This window comes from Malurus melanocephalus, unplaced genomic scaffold (assembly GCF_030028575.1).
Source record: "Malurus melanocephalus ecotype Western Australia unplaced genomic scaffold, MMel_1.1 scaffold_224, whole genome shotgun sequence".
NCBI lineage: Eukaryota > Metazoa > Chordata > Aves > Passeriformes > Maluridae > Malurus > Malurus melanocephalus.
Window position 1 is genome coordinate 748470 of NW_026623456.1, and position 15090 is coordinate 763559.

The following is a 15090-nucleotide window of genomic DNA, read 5'->3' on the forward strand; positions in this document are numbered from 1 at the left end:
GTCCCTCAGAGCGGCGGCGGCGATGTCCGAGCCGGAGCACCTGGGCGGCAAGCGGGCCGAGTCGGCACGGCTGCGGCGGGCCGAGCAGCTGCGGCGCTGGAAGGGCTCCCTGACCGAGCAGGAGCCGGTGGCGGCGGGGGGCGGCCGCAGCCGGCACCGCGGCGCGGGGGGATCCCGCGTCCGCTTCGAGGAGGGCGCCGTGTTCCTGGCCGCCTGCTCCAGCGGCGACACCGAGGAGGTGAAGCGGCTGCTGGGCCGCGGCGCCCGCATCAACACCACCAACGTGGACGGGCTGACAGCCCTGCACCAGGTACCGGGGCCGGGGGGACGGCCCGGCCGTGGGTTCCCTCGGTCAGCACCGGGCCGGGGGGCACAGCGGTACCTGCAGCCCCGGCCGGGGGTGTTGGTAAACAAAGGGTTCAATACACGTTGATGCGAGCCTCGTCCGGCCCATTCAGCCTGTGTTAGATCGCAGTCGGAGATGGTTCCAGTCGGGCAGCAGGATATACCAACTTCTCACATGGTTATTAAATAGCCTAATTAGCAAAATAAAGCATGGGACTGGTAGGGTTGTGGGCCTGACCAGGTGGCCAATTTATTAATTTGTTGAAAACTTATGCCTTTGTGATTGAGGTTTCCTGAAGTGGCAGCAGTGCCTGGAAAATTTCCCGGGAGGAGGGCTGGTTTTGCAAGGTCAGGAGTGTCTGGTCAGCTCTTAAGTTGTGTTTTATCAGAGTTGCCTTGAAACTCCCCAAAATGCTCCTTGACAGAGAGCACAGAGTGCCCACATGGCCGATAAGCAGTGTAGATTCTATTAATATTCATCCAAATCTGAAGATGATGCAAAGTGGTCGCAGGAATTGGCTGCAGAACGATAAATCCTTGACTGTCAAGAAACATCTRCTGTGTTCCGTTCATGGCTTTTGCTGCTCTTGCATAAATGAGCAGGAATGCAAGGGAACATGCAAAATTGCCACCCTGGAATATTGGGAAACCTGTTGCTGTCCAAGACTGATTGAGAATTTAGCAGGGCGTGTGAAATCAGTGTCCCAGATTGGCGCATCTGGTCAGTGAAATGAATCTGATTTGGATCTGGGCCAGTTGCAGGAAGAAAATTTTCTTAGGTCAAGATCGTGTAGATTAAGCATGTAGTGTAGCAATAGGAGTGGGGAAAAAAGCAGAGTTCAGGAATAACATCTGGAAGTAATGTGTTTGTAAAGAATAATGTGTTGATGGCACAAATAGCAGTTTTTGAGTTAATCAGGATTTCTTCTTCGCTGCACTGATGTTACTGAAGCATTTGGGACATACACAAGGCAGTTCAGGAGCTCTCTGGCTCCTGGCTGTCAGGGAACAAGGAGCAGGGAGATTTATTCATTTTGGTTTGGACTTCCAAAAATAAGTTGTGAAGCAAAAGAGCATGCAAGTTTACAGACTGTCAGGTTGAATAGTACTTCAGTTGGCAAAGCAATGAACTTTGTAATCAGGCTGGGCCTTTTTCTTGGTTATTTGTGGCATTTGGTATAGCAGCAGCAAATAAATTGCCCTGTATTAGTAACCTCCAGTACAGCATGTGTATGTACGTTTATTATCAGATAAATAAGTGGTCCTGTAGACACGAGTAAGAGCCAGCTACTGAAAAGTTGGTTATTCAAAGCATTTTGACAGCCAAGAAGGCTGAATTTAAAATGGATACAAGTGTAGTAGAGTTGGGATGACTCCATGAGGGCTTTCCAGCCAGGATTAGTTGTGATCCCCTTAGGAGGGTCCTGGTCTCTTGCTGATGTGGGTAATGTGAGGTGTCTGGTGAAGTGCACTGGAGTCCTACGACAGGCGATGAGCTCAGCAAGGTCACACTGCTGGAGACCACAGCGAGCCATGTATTGACAGGCAGACTGCAAATTGAATTCTGTGTACGTAAAGGATACAGAATTGTATCATCTGTGTCTTAGGAGCACAGTATCGGGTGACGCTGACCAGTAACACCTAGGGCTTGATACTTGGAAGAGCGTTGGGATAAGTGAGCAGTGGAGCAGATGCGGGCATTACCAGCCAGCTGCTTACGTGAAGTGTTTCTTCACAAAATTAACGGGAAGGGAAGGTGGCCTTACTGTGATTGGAATAAAAACTTTGTTCCAATGTCCCATGGATGTAATAACATTTTTGCTGACGATTGACAAGATGTTCTTGCACACCCAAATGGAGCAAACACTGTTTTGTTAAAGGTTTTGTTGTACATGTGTGTCCTGAGTCTGTAAATCTCTATCAGATGAAAATGTTTATTGGCATGGTTGGGGAGGTTGTTAGGAGTTCCTTTCACTCAACGTGTCCAAAACAGGTTTGTTTCCATATTGCTTGGAGAATAATGCTTCCTGTGGTAAAGTGTCAGCTGAGGCCAGTTAATCTGGGGGTCCCCATAGTGCTGCTTGACAACTTGAATGATGTAGTACATATGAGGATATTTAATAACTTATTTTAGTATCAGAAGCACAACATTACCTTACAGGGCAGATGGTAGTGACTTTCTGTTGTTCAATACCTGTGCAACCAAATGGCCACTCAGTGAGGAAGGAAATCCTACACACTGAAAAGAGCTGGCTTTGTTGACAGAAAGCTCAGGTAGAATTTTTTTCTTTGGTTAAAGAATTTAATATGTGAGACTTGCTCTGGACAAGCAAACAGGTCTTTTTAGGTAATGGAAGGGTTAATGAAGTCAATTGACTTAATTTGTCAGAGTCGGCAGCTGCTCCCACAAAACCTAAGACCAATCTTACAAATCGGGTTAGTTTGTTTGAAATGCAGGGTGGCCCCAAATGTTATGTGTGTTCACAAAGGTAAAATTACACTTTCTCTGGTATCTGGGCCACTGTGACTAAGACCCATTGTGTACTTGCTGTGTGAGAAGCTGGCTTGGCTATTTATAGCCACAAAGCTGTATTTTGAAAATAACCTTTTAAATTACAAGTGGTGTTTCTGAGTCTCGGGCCTGTGTCATTGCCCTCTTTGGAGGCATCATTGCCTCTTTGGAGGTGGAGCACAGACCTGCACTACAGCCTCTGTCTGGTACCTGTAGGGTGGGTTCAGCTATATTTTATCTACCTCAGCACCTGCAGAATGCTGCTGGATGAAAATCAGTCCCAGTGATTAACTTAGACTGTATTTAGTGAATTGTTTTTAACAATGATTTTGTGTGTAATGCAGAAGGGAAAGGGAGATGCTAATTAAATCTGAGTGAACATTTAGAAATCATCAAGAAAACTGCTATCGGTGAAATGAACTATTGGTGGCAACTGATCTTCTCTAGTGTTTGCAAGTAGTGGGAAATGGGCATGAACTGCTCCTCTGTCTCCTGGGCAACAGATAAAACCAAAGAGTAAACTTGTATGAAAATGGAGTCTTAAGGGAAAAACATTCTGCTGCTTCTAGCTGGGAAAGCATCTCCCAATGTAATAATAGGAATGCTTGTTTGTCTTCAAGGACTGGTTTACAAAGGATGACAGCAAAGATTGTTTATCCTCTGTCTGCCCTTTGATGATCTACTCTGTTTCCCTTTGGCCTGTTCCAAGGAGAAGTGAGTTGCTCATGAAATAACTCCTGTGTAATTTACAGTACTCTGCAGTACCTTGGTGCTTGCTGTTGACTTTGTTTTCAGGTGCTGAGTGCCTGTGCTAGTTCAGGAGCAGCTTCCTGGGTACTTTGTGCAGTGACTTTGGGTTAAGTGTAGGCTGTAGCCTCTCTGACAGATCCCAGTCTGTTCTTCCTCCTTCCGAGCCAGAGCTGTAAAACTGCAGGCATGTCTGGTTGCTCCTCAGAGCTTTATCAAGTGGCATTCATGTCAAAAGGGTTGAGCAATTTTCAGTTGCTGCTCAGCAAATTTGCCCTTTCCTCATACAGGCTGTGTACGGTTGTAACCAAGTGGGAAACAGCAGAATTTTTGGATAGTCCAGAAACTGCACGGGGTTAATAGAGAGCCTGATCATACCAGTCTGGAGACTGTTGGAAGAGTCGTTAAGGTGCTAACACTGGAACAAAATCTGGGGACTCAGGGGAAGGAATAGAGGATTCCTCTGTGAATTGTTGCTTTTTCTGCTGAGGACATCACAGCTGGAGAACATGGAACAAAGGGTTGGAGCTGCAGTACTGGCTGAAGCAACCTGGGTTTGTTTTAGAGGATAACTGATGCAGATCTGACAGCCATTGTGCATTCTGAGTGCTCCTATGGCCACAGCCTCTAGTAGAATCATGGAATCACAGATTCACTGAGGTTGGAAAAGCTCTCTAAGATCATTGAGTCCAACCATTCCCCCAGCACTAACATGTTCATCACTAAACCATGTCCCTAAGTGTCAAAACGATACACTTTCTGAACGCTTTCAGGGATGGTGACTCCACCACCTCACTGGGCAACCAGTGCCTGATCACCCATTGGGAAGGCCCAGGGCCTGATGACCCATTTGGGAAGAAATTGTCCCTAATATTCAACCGAAACCTCCCCTGGTGCAGCTTGAGGCTGTTTCCTCTTGTCCTGTCCCTGTTCCCCAGGAGCAGAGCCCAGCTGGCCCCTGCTCCTGTAAAGAACCCGAATGTCCCCCCGAGCCTCCTTTTCTCCAGGCTGAGCCCTGCGCACCCCCCCCCCCCCCAGCTCCCTCAGCTTCTTCTGATTCTCCAGATCCTTCCCCAGCTCCATTCCCTTCTCTGGACATGAAATGTCTTAATCACCAAAACGTAACAGCCAGCCCATGCCTTGAAAGGTGAGGAGATAGAACAACTTACAGTGACATGAAAGCTCTAGAGTGTATGTTCAGGTGCCCCATCTTTGGGGCATCACAGCTGTGCATTAAGGCAGTTCAGCTTCTGGTCTTTAAATTGGTGATGATAGCATCATAAATCAGGCTGCATTTTTTAAGACTGGGTGGCTGCATTGCCTAAAAATACATTAATTCCTGGAATAGAAGGTTATCTAGGGATAGTCATACCTTTTCCACCACCCTGTGCAGAGTTCCTTTCTGAAGGTGTTCTTCTGCCAGGAAAAGCAGAAGTTGCAAGCTTCTTGTGCTGCATGTAACACTGCTCATCAGTGTGAAATATGGCTCTGTCAAAAATAGGGTTTATCACTAGGGTGAGTGAAATGGGGTTTTTGGGTTTCAGTTATAAATGGGACTACAGTAGCACGTATCATCCCACAGTGTTCTGAATAAAGTGAGAGAGCTTGGAAGGTGCCTAAAATACACCAGGAATTTATTAGACAAAATAGTTAAAATCTGAAGTACTGTTTTATCAACCTCATGCTTTTATTTTCTTCCTTTTAGCTTATTTCATTCCTTTTTTGGCTTCATGTTTTGTCCCTGTGGGTTCAGTTGTCTGTCCATTGCATCTCTATTTCCAGGCAATCTCCTGAGCGGGCAGATACACAAACTAACCTTGAGCTGCTGCTAGAGCCTTGGAGTTGGAGCCTGCTTGCTGCTACTTCTGGCAGCAGGGCAGGAAACCTTCCCCTGGTTTGTTTTGGGGTGCTTTCAGCTCGTTGGTTTGGCTTCTGGAAACCAAAGGCAACCACATCATTCACTCAGTCCTGAGTGCTGGGAGGAAACCCTATGTTTTAGTAAGTAAAGGGGTATTTGGGAGGGGAAATGTGCATCTTCATTGCTTCCTTCCTCAGCCTGTTTATCCTACGTGGTGATTCCATGTGTCAGGCTCTGCTGCTCCCCATAAACACTGAGCAAGGGAGCTGCTGGGATTTTCAGCAAGAGCTCCTTCATGGCAGCAGCTGGAAGTGCTGACCCAGGTTCCTTAGCACTGCCTGTGGAAAGGTTCTCATTTCCATTAGAGCTGCTGGGCAGTCTGGAGTTCCGACCTCACATAGAAAGCTCATTTGGAAAGCAAAGGTATTTTAGGGAAAGCTTGTTGTGCCTAATGTATGCTGAAAGCTTTCTGACATGTGCAAAAGAAATTCTTGAGCCTGCATCAGAGGTGGAGACAAGTCTTCCATGCTGCATACTTGTCTGAATCAACATGGTTTGATAAGATTGAAAGCCAGCTCAGCAAAAATGCAGGAATGAGCAATGAATGCAGTGCCTGGACAGTCCCTGCTCCAGCAGTGCAGGGTCCTGCAGTTCCTGCTGGTGTGGCTGGAAACATTCAGTGTTTGTGCTCAAACATTCAGTACTTTTATGTGCAGAACTCTCAGCTGTAACCTAGATCAAACGCCCATCACCCTGTCATTATTTTTTGCAATTTATAATACCTATTGCTTGTTTTAACGGGAAGTGTCGGGGCTGGGATCTGTTTTGATTTCAAACAGTTTCAGAGATTTAGAATTCAGACTGTGTACTGTGGGGCTTGTGAGACATCTCAAGTGCTGTGTTTTGTAATATACTGAGATAATAAGTGACTAATATTAAAATATAGGACTTTTGCATTCGTATGCTGGCTCCCAGTTGAGGATTATTATATACTGTAAGTCAAAAAGGCCTGTCAGACTGTGCTTATTAGAGCAATCAGTTTTAAGAAGGTTGGGAGAGGGGAATATTACGTAAGTGGTTGTATAAATTGATACTTTATTCTTTCTAACTTCTGAATATAAATGAAGGTAGGTAGAGCATTAAGTATACTGAAACATATTTTTTAAAAAATTGTGCTTGTGCAGGGGGCTGGGGAAGAGGAACCCAGTGCCTTCCAGGGGAATGGCAGCCCCTGCTCTGCAGTGACAGGATCCCCAGCTGAGTGAAGCATTTGACCTAGTGATACTGGTGTGGCCCCAGCACGGTGAGTGTGCCCAGTATAAATCCCGGGATCTGACTCTGCAGTTTATTTTCAGCTGTCCTTCTGAAGGGAGGTGCCACAGCTGTCCCTGCAATCTCCTTTCTTGGGCTGTAGCAAACTGATCTGTGCAGGGTGGAAAGGTGCAGCTCACAGGAGGAGCTGGGCCATGGGCTTTAGCAGGAGCACTTCACACTAAACATTTTGAGACCAGGTTAGACAGGGCTTTGAGCAGCCTGGCCTAGTGGAAGGTATTCCTGTCCATGGCAGGGCGTGGAATGAGATGAACTTTAAGGTCCCTTCCAAGCCAAACCAGCTTGTGATTCTATGAAGGAATGGTTTGCTGGGGATATAGGTGCCTATTGTCACTGGGCTCACTTCAGCATGAATGGACTTAAGCTCATGAGTGAGTGCAGTCTGTCCAGACCTGTGCACAGATGTTTCAAGCTGCAGTGAACTCAAAATGAAGGCAGTGGGATCCAGAGTGTGGCTGTAAGGTGAAGCTCCAGCCTGCACAGTTTCAGGGAGGCAGATTTTGTTTCCTCCCTCCATTCCACAGATGTCCCACCTCTAACTGAGATGAAGCATGACCTTTCTTAAATACTTAATTCTTTAAATGTTTTTCAGAGAGAATTTGCTTTTCTAGGTTCCCAGGCTAGTGAGAGTGATACTCACATACTATACATTGCTAATAGCCAGATGCTAGGAGTCAGGCCTCTCTTTTCACATCAAGCTGTTGACAAGTTAGTACATCAAAATTCCGCGTTTAGACACCTATATAATTTCTCATGACAGTTTTCATTCATAATAATTACAATGTGCAGTACTTACAAGTGACTCGTATTTTAGAAAATACATCTGTGTGTTCTCTTGTTAAACATTTCCCTGTTAAATTTTGGAAAAATTGGTCTCCTTCCAGCTTTAAGCTCTAAGCTTAGATGTAGGCTTTGTTGATCTGAAAAAAACAAAAGTAATTGAAAATTCTCTAAGAGTAAGTGGTGGGATTTTCTTTCCTTTAATGCTGGGTTGTTTGAGGGTTTCGTAGCTTGTTTCCTGTGGCTGGACAAATTAGAACACTCTTAACGTGTAGGAGTCTCACTGGAAATGTTTCTATAATACAATAAGCTGACCTTGCAGAGGGACACAAGAAGTTTCAGCGTTGTTTTTTCAGCATTCAGCCTTGCTCGTAAATCTTTGTGAGATGTACAGAGTGCAGAGTGACCACCTGCCATTAGCCTTTTATGTGTCACTGCCTTTTCAGGATAAAACTAAACCTGGCCCCTCTCTGATCCCCCAAGCTGGAGCATTGATTTGCCACAGTGATTGCTCACCATCCATTTCTGGAATCTCTCTGAAGCCACCACCTATTTATAATTTGTCATTCCCTGATATATCAGTTAATGCGATTTCGTTTCAAAGCCTGATGGTTTTTTACATTTGAAATGGTGCGATAGCAGCAAGGCCTAGTCCGGGCTTGTCTAAACACAAGTGCTGGCTTAGCGAGGGAACTCCAGCAGAGTTTTAGGGAACTGAGGTGACTGTGTGGGCTCTGCCCAAACTGGCTTGTGTCTGTTTAGTTTAGACTCGTAAATACAATACCATCACCCAGAGAGGTATAAAGCAGCAGGTAGAGCCTGCCAGGGAGCTATCCCCAGTTTACCACATGGGCTTTGTGCTTGAACTGAAGCATACAGAAGTGCTGCTGGTTTCATTCTGAAGTCAAAATATGAAGCATCTTCATCTTTCCTGATTTAAACTCATATGGATTGTCAGCCTTACCCAAAACAAGTATTAATTATTAATTATCTTGAGTGACAATTATATAAAACGGGGACTTTTATTAAAAAAGCAGCTTTTTACACAGGCAGGTAGCAATTGGACAAGGGGGAGCTGTTTTAAGCTAAAAGTGAAGAGGTTTAAATTGCATATTGAGAAGAAATTCTTTCCTGTGAGGGTGGGGAGGCCCTGGCACAGGGTGCCCAGAGGAGCTGTGGCTGCCCCATCCCTGGCAGTGTCCAAGGCCAGGCTGGACTGGGCTTGGAGCAACCTGGGATAGTGGAAGGTATCCCTGCTCATGGCAGGGAGTGGGACAGGACGAGCTTTAAGTTCCCTTCAGACCCGAATCAGCCTGGGATTCTGTGATCTCTGACTATTTGATACTTTATGTGAGGCATGTAAATAGGAATTTTTCTCTTGGAAGATTGCTGGGGCTGGGGAGCTCTGACCCAGCTGGCTGTGAGTAAGATGGCTTGCTTTAATTGTTTTGCTATATCCAAATGTATATGTATATATTTACATCATTGCCCTGAGTTACAACATTAGCAGAGATTCTGCCTGTGCCAACAGAAATCATCAGAGTATTTACCTTAAATACGGTTCTGGTATTGATGAAATGCTCTAAATTTTTAGATAAAAATACAGTTTTTTCTACCCCATTTGCTTTGTGGTTTCTGTAAGAGAGATGACACACTCAGTGTAGGCAGGTTTGGTGTTTTTGCAGTTAACAAGTGAGTAACGTTGCATTAGCAGAACCAACACCTGTCCAGGAAGAGGTGCACATCCTGAGCCTGGGCAGGAGTCTGACTGCACCAGTGACAGCCACACAAATACTACACACTTGCCAAGTATCTGATTTAATTTCTTTTCAAGTGCTATGAGCAAGCCACTAGTAGTTTATGTGCTAGTGAACCCCAGGCCCTTATTTGAGCCTTTTAATGAACATCACAAGTGATGTTGGTATGACTGAAATATTACATTAATTTAACCATTGTTGTTAACAAAAAATATCACACTGGCCGAGATGCTTTCAAAACAACTTAGTGGCAGTGTAATGCTATATTCTAGCCTGTTACCAGATCAGCTTCCRTTTTTTAGGCAAGATGTAGGTTTTAAGAATCTGCAGCAAATATTTCAAGCAGAGTTACAAATTGTGGGTTGAAATAGCTTTCTGGAACAGAGGTGGAAAGAGCTGCTGACTTACTTCCGAAGGAGACAGCATCTGGGTTAAACCTTCAGAGCTGGTTCCATCACTTGATGCTGGCTTTCAGTTCTTCCCTGGCTTCATGCTCCTTCCCTGTGTTCTCAGGAAGCCAACTGATCTGCTCCATGCTTCAACCAGCTCGACTTACTGCAGGCTGATGTTCTCATCATGCCCTTTTAGGGGAATCTGTATACCCTGCAAGGCTTTGAAAGATTCAAAGGGACTGTTTCAAAGACTTTTGAGAGGCAGAAAGTCACTGTTGAGTTGCAGAGTCTCTTCCAGACAGTGGTGTGGATATTGCATAGAAGCAGTTTATTGTGGCTCTCTGTCCTCTGACCCCTCACTCTCCCTGAGAGCCTGGCAGGTTGTTTGCTGCAGGGCTGCTTTACAGCCAGCTGTCCCAGTCTGTGCTGGTGTAAGGGCTCATTCTGTCCCAGGGGCAGGACACTGTTTGCCTCTGCTGTCCTTCACAAACTCTCCCTCAGGCCCCTCCTCCAGCCTTCCTTTGGGAAGGATCTCCTGCCCCAGCCATGCCAGCCATTTGGTATCTTCTGCAGACTTAGTGAGAGTGTTCTCTGTCCCATAATTGGTGTTAATTGAGCTTGTTCATGAAGACATGGGTTTGTATTGGCCTTATATCAGCTCTGAGGGATGCTGCTGGTAATCAGCTGCTGGCTGGACTTTGTACAGCTGATCACCTTTTGAGCCTGATATTCTTGCCAGCATCAGTTGTCTGCTTCTTCAGTCCAGCTCCTGCCAGAGACAGTGTCAAGGTGTACCACATTTACTCTCTGTCCTCCATGCAGGCAACTTGGAGGCCAATCAAGTTAGGCAAGATTTGCCACTGGTAAATCCATGCTGGCTGTTCCCAGTCACTGCCATCTCCTGCTGGAAATGGCTGACAGGAATATTTGCTATACAGCCTTTCCAGGGACTATGGTGGGACTGACACGCCTGAAGTTCCCCAGATTCTTCTAACATGGGATGGAGTGATGTTTGGCATTCATCAGACCTCCCTTTGTCACTGACCTATGAAAGGTGACAGTAATTTGCAGTGACATCAACCAGCTCACTCTTAAGCTGTTTCTGCGTCCCACCTGGTCTCTAAAGTGGTCCATGGTCATTCCTTCCCCCTCATTCCCTTGGTAAAGGTTGTGGTGCTGCACAGTGGAGCTAAAAGGACGGGTCTGGGCTTCCTGGAACTGCACTTATTCTGTTCTCTTGAGCATGTGTCCATCTTGTTGGACCAGGGCTGTCTGCTGCTGGAGTTGTGGGCCTCCAGGAAGCCTCAGCTGTACTTGCCTCTGACTCTGCATCAACAGTCAGACATTGCTAGCATCGCAGAACTATGGAATGGTTTGGGTTGGACGGGCCCTTAAAGATCATCTTGTTCCAGCCATGGCAGCAGCATTTTCCACTACACCAGGTTGTTCAAAGCCCTGTCAAGCATGGCCTTGGATGCTTCCAGAGTTGGAACAGCCCTGTGCGCACAAGCTAACTGTTTCCAGGGCATTTTTTCAATTTCCTTGTCTCCCTGATTTTTTTTTTCCCTTTAAAAAAATGTAAGTTTCATGGTGAAGTCCCTGCCGGGAGGGAAATAAGAGATGTTCTTTCCACATGACTTGTCTCTTAGTTCTTAAGTGTTCAGTCCTGCAGGGACACAGCCAGTGAGGAATTGCTCTTGTCTTATACCTGTGGTGCCTTCCCTACTTTTTGGTACAAACTTGCACAGCGACTTTACCAACAATTTCAAATGGCTGTCAGCAGCGATTCAGTTCTAAGGAATGTTGTGACCTCTTTTCTTCGGGAGCAGACATACAATCAGAAGTGCCGCCAGGTAATGTCTCCCAAGGGAGATGATGACTGTGGATTTCTGTTTTCTACTACCACTTTGGTAAATGCTTCTTCCTCATGCTGCAGTACAGACATCAGTGGCTCTTCAGGTTGAGTGTATTCTCTTATCGAATTTGGCTGCCTTAATTTTATTAATGGGCTTAGCAATTCCTTCCAGTTGCTGAGGAGTGCCTCTCGCTGCTCCCATGTGCTGACACTATAGGAAATGCTATAAAGCTGAACAGACATTTTTGGCTTGTGAGCCCACTTTGGTGGAGCCCTTTCTACTTTCAGTCCAACTACCAATTTAATAACTGCTGCACTTCAGATATTAACTGTTGTTCAGTGCTATCTGAATATGGAAAGGGGGTACAGAAGGCACCAGGTAGGGCCTGGGCTCTGGGGAGGGTGCAGAGTCTTTGAGCGATGGCTGCTCAGTCCCTGTGGATGAGCTGGAAGACTGAACAGCCATAAGTCAGCAGGCTCGGCTTAGTCCTTACAACAGGAATGTCTTAGGGTCCCACTGTGCTTAATCTCAGCACTTCACGGGCTTGTGACGAGTCAGACAGAGCTGTCCAATCTCATGTGTTCAGCTGACAGATGTGCCACCTCAGGGAGCTGGGTTTGAGTAGCTTTGAGTGCTTAAGCTTAGTGTAGACAAAGTCCTGCTCCTGCAGCGGGTGAGGAGACTGGCTTGGTAGGTAGGAGTCAGCAACTCCCATGGTTTGGAGACCAGTAAGTGGGGCAGTGAGGAGAGAGCAGGGCTTGGCAGCTGCAGTCCCTCCCTTGGACCAAGCAGAATAGTTTCTGACTAGGAGGGGAAGAAGCCACTGAGAATAACAGCCCTGTTTGACAGCTTGTGGCTCTGTGTTCCTTTGGGTAGTTCTGGGTGGGACTATTTGTTTGCTCTTCCTGGGCAGTTCCACCATATGCTGGCTGCTCCGCATCCCCAGGGTGTGTGCTGCTCCAGGGCTGCCCAGGTGCTTTCTGGACCAAAGTGCTGCTCTGGGGGTTTGGACTGCCCCTGGAGCTGTTGAGCTTGTCGCCAGGCCCAATGTCATGTGCCTACCTACTGCCATTTGTTTCCCAGACCTTCTGTCGCTTCTTTTAATCTAATTCGTTAAGGGGAAAGCTGAAAGGCAGTAGAGTTCCCAGCAAGTTCTCAGGGTCTTCACTTTTCATCCAATTGCCCTGGGGACCTGGCAAAAGAAGGCCAGTGGTGTCCTGGGGTGCATTGGGAAGAGCATTGCCTGCAGGTTGGGGAGTGATTCCGTCCCTCTGCTCAGCCTGGTGAGGCACATCTGGAGTGTTGTCTTCAGGTCTGGGCTCCTTGGGCAAGGAGGGATGTGGAGCAGAGGCTGCAGAGATAAGGAGCGTACTGGAGCATCTCTCTGGCCAGGAAAGGCTGAGGGAGCTGGAGCTGTTCAGCTTTGAGAGGAGACAGAACTGAGAGGGGATCTCATTCCTGTCTGTCAGTGTCTGCCGGGAAGGCTCAGAGCAGGGACCAAGCTCTGCTTCGTAAGGCCCAGCACTGGCCTAAGAGGAATGGGCAGGAACTGATACCCTGGAAGTTCTACCTGGACATGAGGCAGAGCAGTGACTGAGCCCTGAACAGGCTGCCCAGAGAGGCTGTGGAGTCCTCCTCACTGGGGATATCCCACACCCATCTGGACGTAATCCTGTGCCATGTGCTCTGGGATGACCCTGTGTGAGCAGGGAGGTGGGACCGGAGGAGCCACTGGGGTCCCTTCACACTGAGCCATCCTGTGATTCTGTGATCCCCAGTGTGAGCTGGGATACTGCTGTGATAGAGGTACTCAGGTACTCTGTTTTGTCCTCTGTGCAAAAGGTCTGGGCATGAGCCTTCTGTATCTCAGGTAGATTTAGATCACCCACACCTCTCCTGGGCTTTGAACCCCCTCCCTATTGACACACGGAAGGTGGGGGTGTATGGGGAGAGGTGGGTGCATGAGGATGAGCATATTTGCTGTGGGCAAATTGTGCTTCTGCAAACATCCATATACTGGATCTGGGAAACAGGACTTCCAATAAAGAAAATTGAAAAGTGATGATTTAGTGGAATGAAAATCCTAATTATTTCAAAATTGAAAGAATGATATATTGTTCCTTGTGACATATCATCTTTTCTATTTTGTGGTCTGTGTGCATTCTCTTCTCTGTCATAAATCACTGTAGTAGGTATATGCTCTATTCAGGGAACACACAGATTCCATTTTCAGGTTTTTTTCTTGGAGTGTATTGGGAGAATCTGAGTCTTGGATATAGCTCAACAAAATAGTTTCAAATGACAAATCTGTCCCAGTTTTGGCATTGTGTGCTGAATAGTTTTGTAGTGTTTCTCAGTGACACCGAGACTGCATGCCTTTAGTCTTTCCTGTACAAAGAGCTCTGAAGATAAAAAATTAAAATTCAGCTTTCTGAACTTTCCCAAGCTTCAGTATTGACAGGAGGTTCCAGAGCTGCTCAGACAATTGAAATGCGTCTGGTCTTCAGCACCAGCTGGAACTGGCACATTAAGTCACTGAGCTATTATCCATTGTGTATATCACTTCCACCAGCTACTAGTGGATGTCAGTGGGAAGTAACGGTTTCCAAAAGGGACTCCAAGAAGAACCTGGGAAGTGATAAACCCAAAGCAGGCAACGAGGAGTGGGAGAGGAGAGAGGGGAGGGGAGGGGAGGGGAGAGGGGAGGGGAGGGGGAGGGAGAGGGGAAGGAGAGGAGAGATCTGGTGGAGGTGGTATATTTGGATTTCCAAAACACTTTTGACAACATCCCTCTATGAAAGCTATAAGAAACAAAGCTGTTGTGAAATAAAGAGGTCTTTTGATTAATTACTATCTGAAAGAGAGAAAACAAAGGCTAACAATAAAAGATCAGTTTGCCGGAGGAAGGAGAGTTATCCTGTTCATGTCCTCTGGAGTATGTGCTGCTCTGCCCACCTTTATGTGATACAGGGAAGGGAATATAGAGCATAGTCACAGCTTGCAAAGGTTCCTGCACAGTCAGGATAATGAAGTGTGAGCTGGCCCTGAACGCTGTCAATATTGGCCAATTTACTGATGAAATGGCTGGCAAAATTTGGTCTGTAAATGACAAGTAACATTTATGGGGGAACAGTGGCTTCCAATCCAGCCATCACAGGCTTGAAAAGCTTGTATTGTGCACATGTATAAATTAGTATTTGCAGTTTTCATTCTACCATCTCAAAAAAAATATAGGTCAGGGAAAGAGATGGGAAATAACAGCAAGGGGGTCAAAATCATGGAGTGGTTTCTATACCAGGAAAGGGCAAGACTTCTGCAATTCCTTCTGACTGACAGAAAGCCACAAGCACAGATACAATAAAGGTATCCAAAATTATATGTAAAATGGCATTGGGGATGTTATTTTTTTCCCACAAGGAAGAATTTAAGGACATCAGAGTTTTAAAACAAATACATTTTCTCATCCAGTGTAAAATTTAGCTGTGGAACTAATTGCTTTAGGACATAGCTC

The 15090-nt window shown here is 46.3% G+C and overlaps 1 protein-coding gene across 3 annotated transcripts in view; it reads left to right on the forward strand.

Moving 5' to 3' along the window:
* The first annotated feature begins 6 nt into the window (after positions 1-6).
* The window catches only part of LOC130578357 (protein phosphatase 1 regulatory subunit 12B-like), a 79311-nt gene continuing 64227 nt past the window's right edge, over positions 7-15090 (forward strand). For all 3 annotated transcript variants that reach the window (XM_057374379.1, XM_057374380.1, XM_057374381.1), the window contains exon 1: positions 7-310. In XM_057374379.1, coding sequence (XP_057230362.1) covers positions 23-310 — 288 coding nt within the window. In that variant the 5' untranslated portion in view covers positions 7-22. The remainder of the gene's footprint in view (positions 311-15090) is intronic.